This window comes from Ammodytes marinus (assembly GCF_949987685.1).
Source record: "Ammodytes marinus genome assembly, chromosome: 22".
NCBI classification, from domain to species: Eukaryota; Metazoa; Chordata; class Actinopteri; order Uranoscopiformes; family Ammodytidae; genus Ammodytes; species Ammodytes marinus.
This window is the reverse complement of record NC_137226.1, coordinates 22,954,181-22,977,893: the sequence shown is the minus strand read 5'-3', so window position 1 is coordinate 22,977,893 and position 23,713 is coordinate 22,954,181. Positions and strand designations below refer to the sequence as shown.

Here is a 23,713-nt window from a genome sequence, read left to right as displayed (position 1 = left end):
ATAAACATTTGGGGAAAAAAACATGCAAGAATCAAATCTCCCACACAGCAACACTCAAAGTGTATTTGCATATTGTGTTCTACACAATTCATAGTAAATGTGCCAAAAAGCAGACGCAGAGATCTTACAAGGTCAAAAAAATTCCGCTCGCATCTTCAGTCTCTCTGCCCAGTGTGCCCACCTAAAAATTTCTACTGGCCCACCCTAATCTAACTGTCTAGAACGGGGCCTGGTGTGCGTGTGCGTGTGCGTGTGTGTGAGAGCGAGAGAGCGAGAGAGAGATACAGTGCGAGAGAGAGAGAGCGTGATGCTGCTGGCTGCCGCGCGCAGCTGCTCAATTGCAAATATAGCCGATCTATTTTGTGTGGGTTAGCGGGAAATTTTTTTTTTGCGGACTCTAAAAACACATGAATAAATAGCCTAGACTACTGACAACCCCTCTAACATCCACTTGCCCGTCCGGGCAACAAAAAAGCAATCTCAACTTGCCAAAACATTATTTTCACTTGCCCCGGGCAAGCGGGCAACCGTTAGTGTCAATGGCTGATTGAATGATATATTACCGATGGAACATTTTGTAGTTAAAACATCTGCTATGACAAGTATATCTCACCTCACACTTATCCACAACAGGCTGCTGCACACAGTCTGAGCTGTTTCCTACTGCAGTAGCTTTCTGGCCCTCATTTTCGCCAGTGCCCTCCTCTGAATGTGTCCTGTTTTGGTTGCCACGGCGACCATTTTGATGGCGTGCAGGCAGGCTTTTAGGTGGCTGAATGAGCTCCCGGCGCAGGGCCCTGTTCTCTTCCTCCACTGCCCGGACTCGCAGTTCTAGGGCCTGCCTCTCGCCGGCACCTCCCATTACAGTGGATGACTGGGGTTGCAATGGAGAAACGGGAAGAGGTTTCACTGTGGAATAAGGAAAGGGAGAAACTATTTTTACATGAGGATTGAGCCTAAAACTTGATATAGACCTCTGATGAAGTTTTAACATTTTAAAAATTGTGTAGGTGATATGGAAAAAGTCTTTTGTCACAGTTAATAAATGTACACTTAATTTGTAGTTGTGATGTCACAACTGTGCAAAATGTAGGGTTAGACAGTGAGACTATAAAACTTGTTCTGCCTTTTCTCAGGCTAGGATGAACCGATTTCTAAAATGTTTGCACATTTATACTACATAGGATCTCAGAGTTCAATACACCTTCATATTCCCACTGGTGAAGTAGGCCTTTAATGAGAGGCAATGTAGTCAGATCAGCCTTAGAATTTCTGATTTGTGAGCCTCTGTGTGATTGTTGTATACAGGGGGTGAATGTGACAGAAGTGTAAAACGCTTTGAGTGGAGAAGTCTGACTAGAAAGGTGCTATATAAGTACAAGTCCATTTAGGTACGCTGTTTGAGACGTTAAATTCAATTCAAAAATGTGTTAACAAGGGGCGCCCTTAGCTCAGTTGGTAGGGCGTCCCCCCCATGGGCCTCGGCCAGCAAAAAATAATGTGTTAAACTGAATTGACAACTTTCGATGGTTCCAGTGTTGTAGACTATATATGTAAGAGCCATTGACCTTGTTTGTTTGTATTACTTAATTTGACCGCCTGGCGGCAGTACAATGCAAGGCTATAAATCAGGCGTAGCAGGGACGCCAGGTGATTGCATGCCGGAAGGCAAATTGTTTTCGACCGTGCCCACGGAGCTCAGTTGTACAGAATAGTAGTTGGATGTAGCAAGTCGAAACTTCATTTGTTTTAAATAAATAAAGTAAACTTTTTAAACGCTAAAAGAACGAGTGGACATTCAAAGTTTTACTGTCAACTGTAGGTTATAAGCACGCGTCACACACCCAACGACATGCAGCCTAGTGGCTAATGGGGAGCCGCTACATTAGTCGAAAACATTGCTACCAGTGGACTAAAATCTTCACGTACTGGCTTCGCGTGATAAGAGGTTCTTTACCGGATTGGAGTTGCCCTGCCGTGGGCAAGGAGGACGCAGACCGCCTTTGTTCGGGATTGAAGGAAGGACGCCGACCGCCTTTGTTCCGGTTGCGGTGAAGGGAAGCCGATCAGCTGTTTCTTTCGAGGTACGAGTAGCGCTACAACACCATTAACGGCCATTTGACTCTGTGCACACATTTGGGGCATAAATCCAAGCTTGGTTGCAAAAAACAAAAACAAAACTGTGACTTGACTTTGTTCGTTTCCGTGCTCGCGCGTGAACGCAACTATGGCGAATGTAAACAATGTTGACAATGTTGTGAACTTGCCTGACGAGCATACCGTTGATGACGCGAATGACAATGGGGCGTTCAATGACGGTGATGACACTGGTAAAAATGACACAGACAGACCAAAACGGGTTATAAAAATGACTCGCACGGCATTTTGTGAAAAAATAGAAAAGCTACAAAATGAAAGAATGTCTAAATTAAACAAAGCAAGTAATTTAAGAAAGGTTGTGGAGGAATTACTGCCAGAAAATGATTGTGGGTCTGAGGTAAAATGCACTTTTGACAAGTTTTCTGCTCTGTGTAATGAAGCTAAATCTTTGCATAAATCTTTTGTGGGTTTGCTACATGGTGATGAGCTGGAAAAACAAGAAACATGGTTCAAAGCAAAAGTGATTGCTAACAATGAGTTCAGTGACAGAGTTCAAATATGGTTGACACACAATTTCAAAGGTGGAAATAAAAATGATGACAAAAAGGGGTCATCACAGGTTGAAACCAAAAATCAAATGAATGAAAATGAGGATGATGATGATGTTTTACCAGAAGACAGTGTGTCAAATGTTGCTAGTGGGCTATATAGCAATCACAGCACTAGCAGCAGGAAAAGCAATAGCTCCACAGCATCTGCACGAGCTAAAGCAGAGGCGGGGAAAGCTGCATTAGTTGTACGCGCGGCAGCGCTAAAAGAGACACATCTGCTGGAGGAGCAAGAAAACAAGATAAGGAGAAAAAGGCAACAGCTGAAGCTAGCAGCTGAAATCAGTGCCTGCAATGCTGAAATAGCAGTTCTCCAAGCTGCAGAGAGCAGAAGTATGGCTAAAAGCCAGGATGGCATGAATTCCTACCTAAAAAGGAACACTCTCAACCCAATGGCAAATGAATATGAACCCACTGCAGCACTAGGGCATGAAAGGGAGCAAATGCCAACATGGAGAGAGGCCAATGTGAACACATGCTATCAAGCTGAGCCTATAGTGCCCGAAACAACGCATGCACACTATGCTCCCCTTGATCCAACACCAAAGTACTTCACACAACCTCAACAACTACACACCGAGGAATCATTTGGAAGCATCTATGACATTATGCAACGACAGAATGAGATAACTGCAGCGCTCGTTCAACAACAACAGTCACTGTCTTTATCACCTAGAGACATTCCGGTGTTTAATGGAAACCCACTTGACTACAAACCCTTCATTCGAGCCTTTGAGCAGGGTGTGGAAGCTAAAGCCAGCAAAGCTGATTGCTTGTATTTCTTGGAGCAGTTCACCATAGGTCAGCCAAGGGAACTCGTACGCAGCTGTCAGCATTTACTTCCTGAACCTGGTTACGCACTGGCAAAACAGCTGTTACATGAACACTTTGGAAACGAATACAAGGTTGGTGCTGCATATACGCAGAAAGCAATGGAATGGCCTTCAGTCAAAACAGAGGACGTTAAGGCGTTGCAGGCATATTCTTTGTTCTTGCGTGGTTGTTGTAACGTGATGGGGGAGCTTCAATACATGCACGAAATGGATACACCAACTACCATGAGGACACTGATGTCAAAACTGCCATTCAAATTAAGGGAAAGATGGAGGACCACTGCACACAACGTGTTGGATAAGTGCAAACGCAGGGCACGGTTCACTGATTTTGTCACCTTTACCGAGCGAGAAGTCAGGATACAGTCTGATCCTGTCTTCGGTGATATTCAGGACTCTGCATTTCAGAAACCTGACCCGAAGAGCGCAAACAAGTCGCTGCACAGGAACGATGGGAGAGGGAATAGCTTCGCTACCACAGTACACCAGGCGGACTATATAGACGAACCAAGAGGTAATGCAAATGCTCCAAGGAAACCAACTACGAGTGAGGCAAGGGATCCCAGCACCTGTGTGTGCTGCTCTCGTGAACACACATTGGATGAGTGTCCACAACTAAGCAGGAAGAACCATCGCGACAAGATTTCCTTCCTAAAAGAGAAAGGAATCTGCTTTGCCTGTCTGTGTCCTGGACACATGAGCAAGGATTGTGAAACGTGCCTTACCTGCAACAGTTGTGGTCGTAACCATCCCACTGTGCTTCATATCAAGAGAGAGACAGAGAGCTCAGGTTTGGAACAGGCACAGGGGCCAGCATCCAATGGGGAACAGGTGTCTCAAGGAACTTGTGGACATACAAGGGCCGGAAAAGACGTGTGCGCTTTACCCATACTGCCTGTCCAAGTTAAATCCAGCAACGGAGACAGAGTGGTGCATACCTATGCCTTTTTGGATCCTGGCAGTTCTGCCACTTTCTGTTCAGAAAGTTTGATGCACAAGCTTAATATTGGAGGCAGACGTCAACACTTCCTATTACGCACCATGGGACAGGAGAAGGTCGTTCCAACATTTATGCTCACTGGTCTTGAGGTGTCTGGTCTTAATGGGGAGTACTATTACCAACTACCTGATGTGCTCACTCAAAAGAAGATGCCTGTTACAACCGACGACATCATCACACCAGAAGATCTGGCAAAGTGGACTTACCTCTCAGCCATTGATGTCCCTCGCATAGGCGCCAACGTTGACTTGTTGATTGGTAGCAACGCCCCCGAGTTATTAGAACCCTGGAAGATCGTCAACAGCCATGGAGGAGGCCCCTATGCAACAAAAACTGTGCTTGGCTGGGTGGTTAACGGTCCTGTGCAAGACGGTAAAAGAGCTGACCCAAGATCTGGACTCACTGTAGCGGCTGTGAATAGGGTCTCCGTTTGCGATCGGACCGAGCTGGTGAACAACCAATACATGCATGAGGGCAAGGATGAGGCTGCTAAAGCTCCAAGAAGAGAGCGACGGACCTCCAACGCAAAGCATGAACACTCACCCAAAGGGAAAAAAGGCAATAAAGGCAGCTCACATAGATCCAAGAGCAAAGAGAAGGACACTGGTGACAAGGAAAAGCAAAGAAAACACAAGACAACTGAGAACAGAGTGACTTCCAGACTTGATGGCTTTACAGCCACCAATAAAGCACAAGCTCAGTCAGCAGCAAGAAGGGCTGTTGGTGAATATCAGTGGAACAACTCTGATGGTAAAACAGCTGTCACCTCTGGTAGAAGACCGAATATGGGAAGAAAGCCAAACTCTGCCTACTTAAGGACTTTATTCAAGCATCCTCCAGACTTTCATGTGGGCAACAGCATTGCTGAAGTTGATCCCAAGATCAGTTATGCAAGTAAAGTTAAAATAAATCCCAAAGTAGCCCAAGTTAAAGGAGAGGCACTGCCTCCTCCTGTTAGGCTGGCCCAGGTTCCCATGGCTGCTGTGAAAACTATCACCTCAGCTATCTTTACTCATGGTCTTGTCTTGCCTGTAGATATTATGTAAATGGTTACCTGCAAAATTCACAAAAGACGTGGAAGTTTGTCTATGGCTCTGTTTTGGCATTGTATATAATTGTTAAGACTACCTGCCCTAACAATTAGGGGCCCAGTGTAAGAGCCATTGACCTTGTTTGTTTGTATTACTTAATTTGACCGCCTGGCGGCAGTACAATGCAAGGCTATAAATCAGGCATAGCAGGGACGCCAGGTGATTGCATGCCGGAAGGCAAATTGTTTTCGACCGTGCCCACGGAGCTCAGTTGTACAGAATAGTAGTTGGATGTAGCAAGTCGAAACTTCATTTGTTTTAAATAAATAAAGTAAACTTTTTAAACGCTAAAAGAACGAGTGGACATTCAAAGTTTTACTGTCAACTGTAGGTTATAAGCACGCGTCACACACCCAACGACATGCAGCCTAGTGGCTAATGGGGAGCCGCTACAATATATGTTCTTGATATTGGGTCTAATGCATTTATGTCATAGATAAATGGAAAGGAGGACAGGTCCTCCTCAATACCTGTCCAGTGTGCAAATTAAATTACATGTTTGTATCCAACATATACTGAGCTAAGCTTTGACACAACCTCCCAGCTTTTGTTTTTTTACCGTCAATGGCCTATCACCAACGTCAGATGTCAACTCCGTCAGATTTCCTGTCTGACGGTGTTGACATATTTAACGTTAGCCATTTGGTTTTTCTGTTGATGTTAGGTGCTAGTATGAACTACTTCAGGAAAATAAAATTATCAAAACATTTCAAATAACTTCTTCAGAAATTGTAAGTCGGTGTTGACATATCATGGTTGTGACACAGGACTTTCAAGATTCGGAATGTAAAATATTCTAAAACTACAACACTTATCAGAGCCTGTCTGACTCTAATGTACTGTGCAGAGGTAGAATTTGACAAGAGGTCCTTCAAAGTGAAAGCTGCCCCTTATTTCACCTGATTTTATTACATTTTACATAATGAAATGTCTGACGGTGTTGACTTATAGTAAAGTTGTCCCACCACTTAGAATTCTTATAAAACATGAATGTGCTGTAGAAAAACTGTTTTTATTGATATGAGAGATTATTTAGTGTTGCTTTTGATGACAAAAACTATTTTTAATCATTAAAGTACATTTTTAATAGGTTTTATTGCATATGAAAGACTGAAACCTTCTCTGAGGACACACTGTTTTGACGTCGTGAAGATAACAAGTGTCATATATTTGACATAATAATGATAACATTTTATTTAAGGGGATAATTGTGCTCTAGACATTCTATTCTTAATCCCTAATAACATCTACAATTTTAAATATTTTTTGTTTTAAACATAACAGCAGTTACATATGGAAGACGGCCTTATGTCCCAGTTCTCAAGAATCACTGATAGATATGCAGTGGCCTATTGAAGGTGGACCTATAAAACAATTTAAGTGTTTACAAACATCACCTGGCAGCTCTTGCAGGGTGCTGTCTGTCTGCTGGCTGCTGCAGGTGGCGGGGGCTGCTATCAGACAGGCCGATTGAGTGAGGGCTGTCAGCGGTGAGGAGGAGTAGACAGCAGCCGTTGCTACTCGTCCCTGGTGAGCCAATAATTTTTTTTTAAAGATGCAAGATGCGTCTCTGGTCTTTAACTAGCCTTATTGCTATGGCAGCAAATATAGCGGAAAAAGTCTTAAGTTGGCAACATGTTAAAGAATTGACGACAGCGAAGGATGTGGAATAATCAATAAAATGTGCAAACTTTTGCCTTGTGCAAGTTTCAAATATAATTCGAGATATAGTCAAAACATATCGAGATATTGATTTCAGCCCATATCGCCCAGCCCTATTTCATATGGATAAAAATGTGTTATTTTTGCCAAGTGGCCCAGGCCCTTCGTAGATTTTTCTGTATGTAAAAGTGACAACAAGCTTGTCGTTGGTTGAAGCAAACCTGCTACCAAGTAGGTTAGGTTTGCCAAGTCTGTTGCCGCGTGTAGTAGCAGACCCAGAGTTAAGCTGAACCTGCTTCCTGAAAGGGAAAACCCAGAGTTTCTAATAACCGAGACAACTGAAACTGAGTTCCCTCCAAACCTGCTTCCTAAAACAGGCCCCTGAAGTGTTTTTATTATTTGCTAGAGATCTGTGTTTACCTTGAAAGCTCCCAACGGAAAGGTAAAGCCAGGTGAGTGCTGGGATTGAAAGCAGGGCGAGAGAGGCCACCAAGAACTTCCTGCGCCCGCGACACATTCCAAGCATCCTCTGGTGTGAAGCAAATGGAAATAGAGGTAAAGAGACCTCTATGTGGGTAGCAGCTGTTGTCCAGACAGATTCATGGCACTGCATGACAGGGGAGAGAAAGAAACACAAGGTTAGAGAAGGAGCAGATATTTCACTTCCGGAATGGAAACAATTTCAGCTGAGCACATAGTTTCTCCTGTTGACAAAAGAAAATAAATCTGATCCTCCTGTGCCAAATATATTTTGAATAATTTACTCAAGATTCCGTAGTCTGAATATAATCAAACTAAAACATAGGCCTACCACACCATTATTCAATTTGCCTGTCTTTTGCTATGTCTTTGAGCAAATACACTCAACAAAAATATAAACGCAACACTTTTGTTTTTGCTCCCATTTTTCATGAGATGGACTTAAAGATCTAAAATTCATTCCAGATACACAATATTACCATTTCTCTCAAACATTGTTCACAAATCTGTCTAAATGTGTGATAGTGAGCACTTCTGCTTTGCTGAGATAATCCATCCCACCTCACAGGTGTGCCACATCAAGATGCTGATCTGACATCATGATTAGTGCACAAGTATAAATCAGGCTTTAGACTGTCTACAATAAAAGGCCACCCTGAAATGTGCATTTTTTTGCTTTATTGGGGGTCTGGGGACTCAGAACCAGTCAGTATCTGGTGTGACCACCATTTGCCTCATGCAGTGCAACACATCTTCTTCGCATAGAGTTTATCAGATTGTCAATTGTGGCCTGTGGAATGTTGGTCCACTCCTCTTCAATGGCTGTGCGAAGTTGCTGGATATTAGTGGGAAGTGGTGCACGCTGTCGTATACGCCGGTCAAGCACATCCCAAACATGCTCAATGGGTGACATGTCCGGTGAGTATGCTGGCCATGCAAGAACTGGGACATTTTCAGCTTCCAAGAATTGTGTACAGATCCTTGCAACATGGGGCCGTGCATTATCTTGCTGAAACGTGAGGTGATGTTCATGGATGTATGGCACAACAATGGGCCTCAGGATCTCATCACGGTATCTCTGTGCATTCAAAATGCCATCAATAAAATGCACCTGTGTTCTTCGTCCATAACAGATGCCTGCCCATACCATAACCCCACAACCACCATGGGCCACTCGATCCACAACATTGACATCAGCAAAGCGCTCACCCGCACGACGCCACACACGCTGTCTGCCATCTGCCCTGAACAATGTAAACCGAGATTCATCCGTGAAGAGAACACCTCTCCAACGTGCCAGACGCCATCGAATGTGAGCATTTGCCCACTCAAGTCTGTTACGGCGACGAGCTGGAGTCAGGTCAAGACCCCGATGAGGACGACGAGCATGCAGTTGAGCTTCCCTGAGACGGTTTCTGACAGTTTGTGCAGAAATTGTTTGGTTATGCAAACCAATTGTTTCAGCAGCTGTCTCAGTGGCTGGTCTCAGAAGATCTTGGAGGTGAACCTGCTGGATGTGGAGGTCCTGGGCTGGTGTGGTTACACGTGGTCTGCGGTTGTGAGGCCGGTTGGATGTACTGCCATATTCTCTGAAACGCCTTTGGAGATGGCTTATGGTGGAGAAATGAACATTCAATGCACGAGCAACAGATCTGGTTGACATTCCTGCTGTCAGCATGCCAATTGCACGCTCCCTCAATGCTTGTGGCATCTGTGGCATTTTGCTGTGAGACAAAACTGCACATTTCAGGGTGGCCTTTTATTGTGGACAGTCTAAGGCACACCTGTGCACTAATCATGATGTCAGATCAGCATCTTGATGTGGCACACCTGTGAGGTGGGATGGATTATCTCAGCAAAGCAGAAGTGCTCACTATCACACATTTAGACAGATTTGTGAACAATGTTTGAGAGAAATGGTAATATTGTGTATCTGGAATGAATTTTAGATCTTTAAGTCCATCTCATGAAAAATGGGAGCAAAAACAAAAGTGTTGCGTTTATATTTTTGTTGAGTAAATTGGTACTTTTGGTAGAAAATATGGTTTGCTACTCCATGCATTTTTTAAATAAAAAATGTTGATTTTTCTAAAAAAGGAAACAAATTGGTTGTTCATTGGTTGTTGGTTAATTGACATGTGTTATTTTCTCATGTTTATTTATAATTACTTTTCAATTAAGCAATGTATGTTTTATCCGATTACTCGATTAATCGATGGAATAATCGATTACTAAAATATTCGATAGCTGCAGCCCTAGTTCACACCCTTAGTTCCAGTACTCGAGTTGAGGGGGGATGGCATCCCCCTTGGAAATAAAGATCGCAAAATCATCCCCCTTCTAAAACGGCCATCCCCCCTTCCCATCCCCTGTTATTTTATCAATGAATGTGGAAGTATTACCACTATTTCAACATTGAGTAACACTGGCACTTAGGCTGCCGGTACTCCACTATGCCCTCGATATCGGCGCTAGCCAGGGGCAGGGAAAATGTATTTCTATTTTTTCAGCCAATTAAAAAATGTGTATATAATATACTATTACCATTCCTAGCTTCTGATTGGGTGGGCACGGCGAAAGCCTGCCTCCAAAATCACCCATCACCTGCTTTTCTGTGGTCAACCGTCAATCACGTCCACAGAGCGCAGTCTCTCCTTTGCAAAGGCAGTTAGTAGGCTCGCGGCGACTTTTTTCACACGTTAACTTGTTCTTTCGGTTAGTAAATGAGGTGCGCAAAAGCTCATTCACTTCCTACTCTATCCAAACCGACTTACACAACTTTTTGTGTAGCATATCGCTTATTTAAGATTCAAGATTAAAGATTTTTATTAGTGTCCCAAAAGGGCAAATTGGTTTACAGCGAGGAGAGGCGACAACACATAACAGTACAACGTTACTGTACTTATTTAAGCCTGTAAACAAGCCTAGTGCTGCTTCCGCCTCTCACGATGCTGCTGCTGGCACATCGGGGGTCACTCTCTGCCCACTCAGCTAGCGCTCCCCCAAAGCCTTCTCTTCTATCGGCTCAGGCTGCCTACTGTAAATACATTTTCAGGTTGATGCAAGTGGCGATTAAAAAAAATAAACAAAAGGGTGATGTTTATAAAAAGTTTTTCTTTTTATTCGTGAAAAAATTGGAAAGAAAACATGCAAGCACAGCCGACACAGGAACAATCAAAGTCGATTGCACATTGTGTTCTACAGGTTTTATTTTTTTATTTATTTTACATAAATAAGATTTTTCCCCCTTGCAATTTTACAAAATTTGTCTGGATCATTCCTTAATATCAGTTTTTCTGACAGCACTTATACAGCATTGATGTGTCTAAAAGCTCACATTACATTAACTGTGCCAAAAAGCAAGCGCAAAGATCTTGCAAGGGCAAAAAATGTACGCTCGCGTGCTGTGCATCTTAGGTATCTCTGTCCAGCGCCGTCGTATGGGGGGGGGGGGGGTAAATTATGACAATTATAAGGGCCCACACACAGCCCCCAGTAGCCTCTATGACAAAATGATTATGAATACACTGAACTAATATCTATCCATACGAATTAATCCGAATTAAAACAAAGCCACAAGTCATACAATATTCTAATTCTAATCATTTCAATAACCCCCTTAGCCCCTTCTTAAAAATTGGTTTGGTCCACCCGCCCCCACCCTCGCGTCTCTGAAGAATCTGCCAGCTCCTCGCTGCGCTGTCTGTCTGAGCGCCGGTGCAATACGCAAACATAAGCATGCACTCGCAGTGCATCAATCACGGCGCCACGGACAAGCGTTTCTCTGAAATACGCTAATAACGTTCAGACCAGAATAGACGTGAATTACGCTGGTTGTTACTGAAAGTAAGTGAAATAAAACATAAGTTATAAAGCCCAACATTGTCCAATGAGTAGGCTTCACCTGTCCACCTGCATTCAACATGAACACGCGATATTTGAATCTGTTCTGTCAGTCCAGAGCAGCGCAGCACGCTGGCTCAGCAGTTAACTAGCTAACAAAATGAAGCTGTCTGTCATCTAATCGTTCAGCTTAGTTTGCCACGAATCATAAAATAATGCATTGACTAGTGCTGGTGACGATTTCAGCCTCATCTGTACAGAACAGAGTTCTTCAGAGTTCTACAACTTTGTGGATGTTTATTTGCATAAAATTCTATTTTATATTAAAATTTCATGGTAAATACATGTGTCTTTATTCAATAGCTTCTTATTCATCTCCAAATTATTCCAAAAATAAGTAGGCCTTGTACAAAGAAAGTTGTTCACACAAAATTCCTCAGATTTAGCCTCTTAATTTTCCTCTCAAAGTGCACCAGATTCATAGCCTGGCATTCCCAGACCTGCCACTAGGCGCTGGCAAATTAAATTTGCTGCGCGTGTTGGTCTGGACACGCTCCGTTGAAGCTTATCAAGAAAACCAGAAATCTGGCGGGCGCGCCAGAGCCCCTTATATGGTACTCTGGGGAGGACGTAACCGGATGACGACAGTGACGTGCATGCGACGTCGAAGCCGTGATAGTAAACATCAGAGATGGCTGCGGATATGTTGTGTGAGTTTGAGACTGCTTTGGCCTCGACCCTTAACGATTTGGAAGACGGCACTCAAATCTTTCATTAGCAAGTAAGTGGAATGTTCTATTTTGCCGACCGACAACGGCAAACGTTTAATTTAACAGTTTAACAGCTGTTCGCTAAATGAAAGGGGCTTACGTCGCCTTGTGCATCGCTCTGATTGGTTGTAGTGCTATCCAACTGCGTGCAGTGGCATTTGAAATGCACGAGTAGGAGCCGCCCCTTGAGTTGGAAATTACAATTGATCGTCGCCGGACCCTCTATCGTTCAAGATATCAGGGTCTGGATTTCCAGGCTACCAGATTCATGCATTTCACTTTAAAAAGGTAAAAAAAATCTCCCCTGTCTCTGTCCACCTCAGTGTTTCCCCCACGTTCACGTGCGCCGCTGCTATAAAAATCCTTCTCCTCCGCATTTTCTATTTTTTTTTTTTTTTGTACGTAGCTCCTTTTAGAAAATGGGCAGCACGTAACGTAAATTGCGCAGCACGCGGCACATCATCACGTAGCCAACATCAAAGAAGAAAAATAACCTAACAGCGACTGTGGCAGTTGTTGGCAGTAGTAGCCTACACGGTTGCAAAGTTACAATAGCCTCGTTTGAGCAGGAGCCGTCTTGCTCAGACCCTCGCAATTATGATGCGCGTCAGCAAAAATGCTGTGCGCTCAGCAAGACGAGTGTCATAATTGCGCAGGTCTTAGCAAGACGGCTCCTTCTCAAACGAGGCTATTGATTCCAGCAGCGAGTGAAGCGGAAGAGCGAAGAAAGAAAGAAAGAGAGAGAGAGAGAGAGAGAGAGAGAGAGAGAGAGTAAGTTGCTAAAATGTGTCGCTACATGACCACCAGTGTTAAAAACCCTCTGAGCCCTATCGTTATTTTATTTTATTTTATCTAGGCTATAAACCGCAACCGTGCCGTTTTTCCTCTAGTAGACTACAGTGTGTGTGTGTGTGTGTGTATTTTCGGGAACTTTGAAAAATTAATCCATACTGTTAGATCTGATGTTGTTCTTTATTGCCATATAAAATCCGTTTTCATTGCGTATTTTAGTTTGGGATTTATGCTAATCGCTTGTAAGCATGTGGTCATTAGCATAAATGCAGGGAAAGGGAAAAAGCCTATGGACTTTTTAAAAGAGCATGAATAGTTTCTATTATGTATAACTTATATTTATTTTATAATTTTCTCATCACTTTTTGACTCCCAAGACTAAGAAGAAGTGTTTTAAGCAATAACAAGCTTAATACATTTGCCTTTTTGTGTTATATCAATAAATAATTGTGAGATATGTTTTGCTTTTTTACTGTCTAATTGATAATTTCCTACATTCAAACGACATCACTGCAGCACACATATTCTGATAGTCCAGGTTGTGACCCAAATAAATGATAGCTTGACAGCTATGCATTATAGGGGTGATGAATGCAATCTTAATAAGAGAATAAATCCAGGCAAACCAAAACGTCTCAAAAATGGCTTAGGGCTCAAAGGTTAAAACGCTGGTACAAGCTCTTAATGGATGCACTGTGCACAATGTATAGTTAAATAATATATATTACATTTGCAGATGAGTCTAAAAAGCTGGGTGATTAGAAAGGCAGACGGGGACGATGGAGGAGCTGAGGTTAGTAAAGCAAATTAGGGAAGCAAACTTTCAAGCTAATGAGAAATTTCTTTTGGATTTGAATGCATAATGCTAGGTGATATTATTTGAACATTACAAATACATGTATATAGGGTAATTTGAAGGAAACAAATAAGATTTCTAGCATTTCTTACTTGTTGTTTAAGTGCTCAAGTTTATTACAGAAAATACAGGTAGACCATGTAAGAGAGGAAAGAGAAGTGACAGAGAAGCAAGGAGAACAAGAGAGAGAGGGTGCAGTGGTAGATCCTGAGAGGTGTTTTGCCCATGATTGCAGGAGATTTAATTTTTGAACAATGTGTCTTGTGTAAAAAACAGTGTGTAGTGTTTTGAAAGAAGTGTGTTGGAGAATTTCAAACACAGTGCAAAGCACTTATTGTGTTTGTAGGGTTGGTGCTTTTGTTTAGGGCATGGTTACAAAAGTCAGAGGTTGTGATGCTTTGGGCATAGCAACCACTTTTAGTGTTTAAGCATTAGGCAAAAATCTGTAAATAAATTGTGCAAATAATTTTTGCGTTGTGGCATTTTTTGTTTAAATATTAATTTCTATACAAAAATGTCAAAATCTGTAAATGAAGTCACAAAAGGCAAAGTTACAACACCAATAATCCTATCTACAGTAATACACAGGACTGTGTGAATAGGATTTAAGTGCATATTCTCCTATCAAAGTGCACCAGATTCGTGCATTCCAATGTACAGGGTACAAAAAAAATTCGGCACCGCAGCACCGCTGCTGAAAAAAATCTTGCGGGAAACACTGCACCTATTAGGCCTATTTCCATCAGCCCACCACCTGAATGGAGTGGCTGTTCAATCTCTGCGTCTTGACTCTAAAGATTAAGAATATTACAATAGTTTACCGATTTGCAAACTAATATGTGAATAAGGGAGTACTGGCACTCCTCCCCCCCATTTCAAGCACTGAATATAATATAATAATTATCTCTATCTGTGCTTAAACAATAATCAAAATGGTACACCATTGGTCTCCTATCAGCGCTGTCATCAGCACAAATGATCTGTCCTTAAACGTTAAAGCCAATCCACCATCCCCCCTGATTTTTTTTTACAACTCGAGTACTGCCTAGTTCCCATTTGTTATCAGATTATGTTTATGATACAAAATATGCATCAAATTATGCAATAATATTGGGAACATTTGTTCAAGTTTTTTTTCTTCATTCAATCTGTATCTGTCCTACATTCGGAAAGGTGTTTCCGAAGGTATTCGGAAATGTGTTTCCGAATGTGGGACAGCATAATTTAAATTGGGGAAATTAACATTAAGGAAAATGAAATGTGTGATATGAATTATATTCTTAAGGTTTACAGGTCCAATTTAAGCTCATTTAAATGTGGGAAATACACATGTAGGAACATGTGCAATATGAATTGTATTGAAGGTTCACAGGTCGATACTGTTATAAATAGGGATGGGCATAATTAATCGATCATTGATCGTTAAGAATATTGTCGATCACGTGAAATTGTTATCGATCATATAGCCGTTGTGTTGCGCAGTGTGAGTCCGGCAGCACAGCAATTCATTTCACTATGTGGCAGCACCAAAGACTGTATGGGCAGCAATTAAACATCCTACCAGCCAGAGTTAATTTCGTAGACTAAGACTATGACGAAAAATATTCGTCTACGAACCTTTTTCACGGAAGTAAACTAAATAAAAACTAAATAAAAAGGCAGATGTGATGACGAAGACTGAGACTAATTTAACTGACACTATAGTCTACGAATAGGAACTAGACGAAACTGTTAGGGCGGGACGAATGGAGAAGAGATCCAATCAGAACTACTCTTTTTGTGGGACAAGTTGGGAAGAAATCCAATCAGTGCAAAGCAGCGAATGCAACCCTGTGTCGGTGAAAATTGACGGGAGACCGTGCAGGTGTGAGCGGGTGGAGTGAGCCGCTGTGCTGAAAAACTCTGCGGTATGATGGACAAAAATGATAGTCAGGGATATCCTGCCCGTTAACGATGTCTAGGGGAACGGCTAAGTTCCGCGATCTGTTTGTAGTAGGCTCTGTCTCGAGTTTGAATACACAGAGCCATGTGAAACTGCCGCCTCCGTCCGTTAGTTTCTGTTTTTAAGTTACAATCAACTCCGACGCATGGACATCGTTCAATTAAAACCTCTAATTGTATTATCTAAAAGGCTTTGATGCAAAAGAAGTCAGAACACACACAGCGGCAGTAGTGTTGCTTAAAGGAAGGCGCAGTTGCTCAAATTTATCAGCACCTCAACTGCGTGCTGCTGCTGCTGCCCAGGGGCGGCCTTAACAATCTCGGGGCCCGTTTCAAGACCTAGTGTGGGGCCCCCCACTTTTTAAAAATATTTTCTCTATTTTTTTTTTTTTTTATAAATAATGCTTGTGCATGCTCCCCGCAAAAAGAAAAAAGATTGTGGAATCCAGTTGGTTCATAGACAGATCATGAGATAATGGACCCCCGGGCACAGGCTCTTAAAGCCCCCCTCCCAGGGCTGTACAGTGCGACAGTTTTGATCGCATTTGCTACTGAAATTGATGACGTGCGATGATGAATACAAGTCCACTAGCACTAGTGCGACAGCTTGCTAATGAGCAGATGCTGTCTCTTTGAGACACAGGGGAGAGATGCACAACACTGCGCAACACTAAAGTCAACAGTAGTCGACATTAACACTCTCCAAATGCGGTCTAAGGCAAGTAAGTTATTGAGTCCACCCTCCACTTTGGCTGGTGAAAGATGTGTGCTCCGGACATGTACTTGTGTGGCGATTCTAGCATCTAATACACTTCACCAACGGTAATAACCGGAAGGAGACGGCACGCAGTTAAGTTAGCGCGTGTGCAAACAGAACATTTCCTGTGCGCCTTCACATTAAAAGCCTGTTAATAGCCAAACGTGAGTTGACTTTTATTTTGAAGCCGGTAAGAACAGGAAGTTAGCACTTCACAGCCCTGCAGTGCTCTACCTAGAAAGGCAACTCATTCTGCTGCAGAGAGCAGTCAACAGTAGTCTAAAAACAAAGTTTGAAATAAGCCACTGAAGAACAACTTCCAACACATTCACAACAACCTATTTAACTTATCCTAAATTGTACCAATATGTATACTTGTTTATTTAATAGGCTATATGTTTTAAAGTTTGGTTTTAATTAACAGAAAGACATTTACCAAAAATGTACAAAAAATATATAGATATTAATTTCATGGGGAGAAATTATTCTGAATCAGCAAAAAATTGCAATTGGCAGGTTAGATTATTTTGTCTAAATTGCAATCAGTGCACCCCTATTAATTTTTCTACAATTATTACTGCACACAATAGGATATGATATTAATTGAGAATTTCAAATGAGATCAAGATGACAGGCTAACTTAGAGCGTAATTAGATAATTAGTAATTAGAGCGAAATGCATGGGTTAAGGTCATGCAAGTTTTCGATCATACTTTGTGTACTACTGAATTTATTTTTGTGCTACTGATTATTTTTGCTTGCTAGCACCAGTGCTACCACCTAAATAAATAAGCGTACAGCCCTGCCCCCTCCCCTCTATCCAGTCAGGTACACTGATTTTATGTGAGATTATTACTAATGAAATAGAATACATGTTTTGTATTACACCCATTAAATCTGTGTCTGTATCGCATATTCAAACCTTAATACCATTCAATGAAGAAAAACACTTAGTCGACGAAGTCCGCTGTAGATTTAGTCAAACTAAAATCTGCTTATATTTAGTAGACTAGACTAGACTAAGACTAAAATATTTTAGATGACTAGAATAGGACTAAGACTAAATGGTGTGATATTCAAAAGACTAAGACTAAGACTAAATCAGAATTTGCTGCCAAAATTAACACTGCTACCAGCAGGGGGAGATAGTAGGAGACAACAGAACAGGCTCAGGCAGCAGCCTGCAAGCTACCGTAGATGTCAAAACGTAAACAGGAAGAAATTAAGGGGAAGTTTGGCATCGGACCTCTTTATATGTCCATGCATCGGACAGCTTTAGAACCGAAAATAACTAAGTTCATTAAGCATTGTGAAACCTTGTATAAGTACAACATTTAAACACTTGCTGCCTAGCAACCCTGATTGCTGCCAACGGAAACAACCTTGTCAACGGAGGAAAAAAGAAAAAGAAGTTGCCTACCAGACGAAAAGAAAAAAAAGTACAAGAAAAAAAGAAAGGAAGATAAAAGTTAAGAAGACGTTGCTGTTTTGTTATTTTTAATTTTATTTTATGCCATCTCTAAAAAAAACGCAATGAATCTTCGAATGTAAACATCAGCCGGAGAGGACGCTGGCGCTGTCTGTTCGCCGCTTCTCCAAGCAATTTTTGGGCCAATTTTGGCCTATTTTATTTTAAAAGGTGATTTTTTGTGAACCTGTAATCTCTTCTTGGTTCCCTGCAAGCTAATTCAAAAACGCAAAGCAAGCTTATGGACTATCTTTAGTTGTTCCAGTTTTATTGTGGAAGAGTCGTATAGCCGTGTAGCTCACTTGCTATTTTGGCGTCCCTAGCAACGGCTAAAAACAAGTAGCCGATGTGACATTTTCCTGGTCACTGCTGGCGTTTTTTTCTTTTTTTTTTGATCCTGGTGAGGAATATGCCCCGGTCAACCTGCAAAGCTGTCTCTACTGTCTCGTGGATTTTTCTGCACTGCCTCCCAGCTCTTCTCCAGCTGCTTCGGGTCCGTACCTAGCTGCTAACAGGCTAACATCACTCTGGCTGGTTCGATGTTGACGTACTTCGCCTCACAGCTGCTGAAGTACAACAATCGCTCAATACCACCCTGTATTTCCATCATTAAGCAGCTAGGACTATTGCGTAGACCTCGATATATCCACAGAGGCTCAGGGAGAAACTTTATTTATGGTCAGCCTGCCGGCTTCATCCCATCCGTCTGGTCCGCTGAGAGCAAAGGACACAACATCGCGATATCCCCACACTCCCGGCTGGATAGATTTCATGGAGTTGATTCCAACCTGCGCGGAGTGGATTTTAAGGCTCTGCGACCTGTACAGAGTTTAATCTCCTACTTAAATCCTGCGATTGTGAACCACTGGTATTAAACTTTTTCGGACTGTCAACCAGGCTCGCGTGCTGTGGGACTCTCGGACCAAACCCAGCGTCTTACTAGGAGGACATCTTAATATGATCCCAAAAAATTATCAACTGCAGCATCTCCTGTATGAATCAAATCTGGACTTCCTTTGCTTATCAGAGACATAGCTGCACGAAAACTCTCCTGGTGACGTATTAAACATTCACAGTTACAATATGTTTAGGCGAGATAGAGCTGATGGTCGGGGTGGCGGAATATTATTTTATGTCAAAGACAGTATAAATTGTGCACAAATTCACATATCCTGTGTAAATGACTTAGAATGCATTGTTCTCAAATTAATTATTTCAGCACAAATGTCATTCACTGTGATTGGAATATATAGACCACCGTCCACAAAAACTGTCTTTTATGATAAATTGAATGCCCTTATGAAGGAATGTGAAACTCAAAATGAGATAATCTTATTAGGAGATTTTAACATAAACTGGAGTGATAAAACAAAAAGGAAAGAGCTGAAACGTGTTACAAGTAATTTGGAATTCCAACAAGTCAACGAGGATAACTAGCTCATCAGAGACACTCATTGACTTGGCTTTCACAAATGGACCAGAAAGAATAAAGAAATCTTACAATTTGGTCACAGGGCTATCCGACCACAATATGATTCTGATCGTAAGAAAACTCTCAAAAAAATAGATCAAATTTAGTAACCTACCCAAAGTTAGATCAGTTTAAAATCCCGAAAAATCAGTTACCTAGTCTGGAAAATGCAATTAAACAAATCAACTGGAATGAACAGCTTGCACATGAAAGTGTTGATGATAATTGTACTTCTTTCATGGTGAAACTTGAAACAACTATACAGAGTTTTATGAGGAAAATGAAATGTAAACCAGGCAAAAGAAACCATCTACCTTGGATAAATGACACTATACGGTCACTTATGAAACAGAGGGATCATGCCCTTAACCCATTGATGACGGCTGCTGCGCGATGCCACATTGGCTCTCCTGCCTGACGCTGCATCACGCAGCATTGTTACTTTATCTAATTTTCATGGCATTCCCAGCATAGAATGCACTGTCATTGGTTCAAATACACATGAGGTGGGTTTTGTTGATTTTTTTAAGACCACGTGACCACCCAAAAGTTGTGTGGTTTGCCGAAAATCACGTCAATCAAAAAAATAAAAAATAAAAAAATAAAACAAAATAATAAAAAAAATACGCCGGCTAGGTCGGCGACAGAACAGTTAGTGGCGTTTGGTGCGCAGAATCAAGGTCTACTATAGACTACTGACGAAAATCACACAACACATTGCATCTATTTATTAACAATATTTAATACTTTTCTAATTCATCTAATTTTGACGATTTTTTGAAATATTTGTTGGTTTGTAAGCGCTAAGGGAGCATGTTTAAATAAAACCTGTGAACCTTAACTTTTAAATGTATTTTATTTCATGTTTCTATGTGCTACACAGGCTTAGATATTAAGGTTTTGGTAGACTTGACAATTCGTACTATTTTTTCAGAAAACCCTCAGGCATTAAGGACATGCATCCTAGATTGCCATAGTCATCAATGGGTTAAGGTGGCTCTCAGAAATAAACTGGCTCATGAAAGGCGGTCTTATACCACACTAAGAAACAAGGTTTTAAAAGAACTCAGGCAGGCAAAGGCAACATTTTTCCTTAATGCTATTCGTGAAGCTAGGGGGAATACCAAAGAAATCTGGCAGAATTTTAAAAAATTAACAGGGAAATCAAATGCCATCAGTAAACCAATAGAACTAAACATAGGGGGAAATGTAACAAAGGATTCAAGTCAAGTGGCAGCAGCATTTAATTCTTATTTTATAAACTCAACAACAACTCCGTCTCAGAATTTTTCTGGATCAAATTACTCTGTCACCCCTCTAGATGCAGATGCTCCCATTCTGAGTTTTGGAGGAGTTACCAACTCCAAAGTGAATATGATTATATCCTCTCTTAATGGCTCAAGGGCAAAGGATGTATATGGGATGGACACAGTATTTATTAAAGCTCATAAGGAGGCACTCATCCCTTCCATATCAAATATTGTAAATTGTTCTATAAATGAAGGAGTATTTCCCAGCTCCTGGAAGACTGCTATAATTACACCAGTATTCAAATCAGGGGATCACACTGTCATTAGCAGACCCATAAGCATTCTTCCAGCCGTATCAAAAGTAGCATAAAAATGGATTTCTGAACAGATCAGAAAAATTAGGGCTGAATTGGATTTAAAGAAAGTTTTTGATTTAGTTAATCATGAGGTCTTAATTACAAAGTTATCAAAGTTTAATATTTCACCTGATTTCTCCTCATCAAATGGATAAAATCATACCTTACAGAGAGGAAACAATGTGTTTGAGTGGATCATAACATTTCACAAATAGCTGAAGTTTGTGTGGGTGTACCCCAAGGTTCCATTTTGGGTCCCTTGTTATCCACCTACTGTCACCTGTCAGATGTACGCTGATGATTCCGTCATATATCTACATGCTAAAAACAAGAAGCAAGCTGCAGAAGAACTATCAGCTGCAATGGTCAATATTTCAAATTGGTTAGGAAACTCCTGTCTGCATCTAAATGTTGAAAAAACTGTATGTATGTTCCTTTCAAAATCTGCAAACAGCGATCCAGATCCAGATGTGACAGTAGAAGGGAAAAGACTCTCAGTGGTCCAAGAAATCAAGTACCTAGGAATAATGATAGATTCTAAGCTCCCTTTCAAAACATAAGTTAAAAAAAGTCCTAAACAAAATTTAATTCAATATACAGTCATATGAAAAAGTTTGGGAACCCCTCTCAGCCGGCATTATAATTGACTCTGCTTTCACAAAAAAAATATAAAAGTGGTACAGTGTTTCCCCTACCATTATACAGGCCTGGCGGGCCCGCCAGGCCAACGGGACCCCCCGCCAGGCCAACAGCTGCCCAAAAAAAAAAAAAAAAATGTAAAAAAAAAAAAAAAAAAAATTATCTTTTTTTTTTTTTTTTTTTTGTCTGCGCTACGCCGCGCGATGCACGTGTGCATTCGGAGCGCACATGTCAAACAGGAAAACTGACGAGAAAGAACCTTCCTTTATAGGTCTATGGCATAGGCTACACTGGAGATATTTAGGACTCAGTAACAGGGAGTTGAACAGGAAAAAGTGATGAGCAAAACTTAGAAAGTTAAAGTCGCTACGTCGCCATGGCAACCAATATGTATCAACAGCTGAGACAGCGCAGCAAGTTATCTTGAAAACAGCAGGCTATAGTAGCCCTACAAGCTTTATTTTTTGGTATTTTCAATGCTACTTTATTTTTATGTTTTAAATTGAGAACTAGGCTACATGAAATATAATGGGTCGGAATACAAAATGTTGCTTATTTTGCACACATTTTGATTGATAGGCTAATCATGATGTGTAGCCTAGGTTAATTCATTTATTTTAAATGAATATTTGATAAATTAAAGAAAATGTTTCATGATCCAGATTATTCCAGAAAGTAATACTAGACAGGATATACCTGTCTATATTAGGTCTTCGTGTTTATAGTATTTTATTTTCATATCTGTGTTTTTCTTCAATAGTTTATATGGCTTGTGTCTCCAAATTATTCCATAAAATTGTTTTAGGCAGGACATATGACAGCTGTTTACAGAGCAAAAAAAAATAAAATCAGATTTAGCTTCTCAAAGTGCACCAGTTTGATGCATTTAACTTTAAAAAGGTAAAGGTTTTCTTCCGCAGGGGCATGCCCCAAGACCCCACTAGAAGGTCCATTCTCCCCCAGCAGTCTCAAAAAATCCTGAGGGAAACACAAAATGTACAAACGTACCGAATGTGAAGGCATAACCCTATGCCCTGATTTGTAGCGGGCTGTCAAAAGAGGCTCATCCATAATACAGTTATTTTTGGTCAATTTCTACAACAAATTTGGTACGCACGCCGCGCGCATACTCTTTATCAGCTTTTACCACCGGGCCTAAAAACAATTCTAGGGGAAACACTGGTGGTATGTCTTTAATTTACCAGGAACAGCTAAGTACTGGGATGTTTTCCAAACAAAGATTTTTTGAAAAGCAGTATTTGGTTGTATGAAATAAAATAAAATGTGAAAAACTGGCTGCGCAAAAATATGGGTACCCTTGTGGTTTTGTTGATTTTAATGCCTGTAACAGCATGTAAAACTGATGACTTTAAACACAAAGTTGGTTGGATTATGTTGTTAAGCCTTGAACCTCATATAATTGTCTGTTTAATCATGAGAAAATGTATTTTAGGTGCCTAAATGCAAGTTGCACTTCTCTTTGACTCTCTGCTGAAGTGAGACAGAATGGGATCATCAAAACAGCTCCCAAAAGATCTGAAAAACAAAGATTGTTCATTGTCATGGTTTAGGGGAAGGCTACAAGAAGCTTTCCCAAAGGTTTCAATTGTCAATTTCGACTGTAGGGAACGTTGTCAGGAAATGGAAGGACACAGGCATAGTGGCAGTTAAACCCAGGCATGGCAGACCAAGAAAAAAACAGGAGCGGCATAGGTGGAGGATTGTGAGAATGGTTGCACACAACCCACAGATCACCTCCAAAGACCTGCAAGAACATCTGGCTGCAGATGGTGCAT

At 41.3% G+C, this 23,713-nt stretch overlaps 1 protein-coding gene across 1 annotated transcript in view; it reads right to left on the bottom strand.

The window, feature by feature from the left end:
• The window catches only part of large1 (LARGE xylosyl- and glucuronyltransferase 1), a 209,806-nt gene that overhangs the window by 180,295 nt on the left and 5,798 nt on the right, over positions 1 to 23,713 (bottom strand). Inside the window, exons 2-3 of the mRNA XM_080050759.1 lie at positions 7,715 to 7,901; positions 614 to 909 (exon numbers count right to left, since the gene is read on the bottom strand). Of these exons, the coding sequence (XP_079906885.1) occupies positions 614 to 909; positions 7,715 to 7,820 (402 nt within the window). The 5' untranslated portion in view covers positions 7,821 to 7,901. The remainder of the gene's footprint in view (positions 1 to 613; positions 910 to 7,714; positions 7,902 to 23,713) is intronic.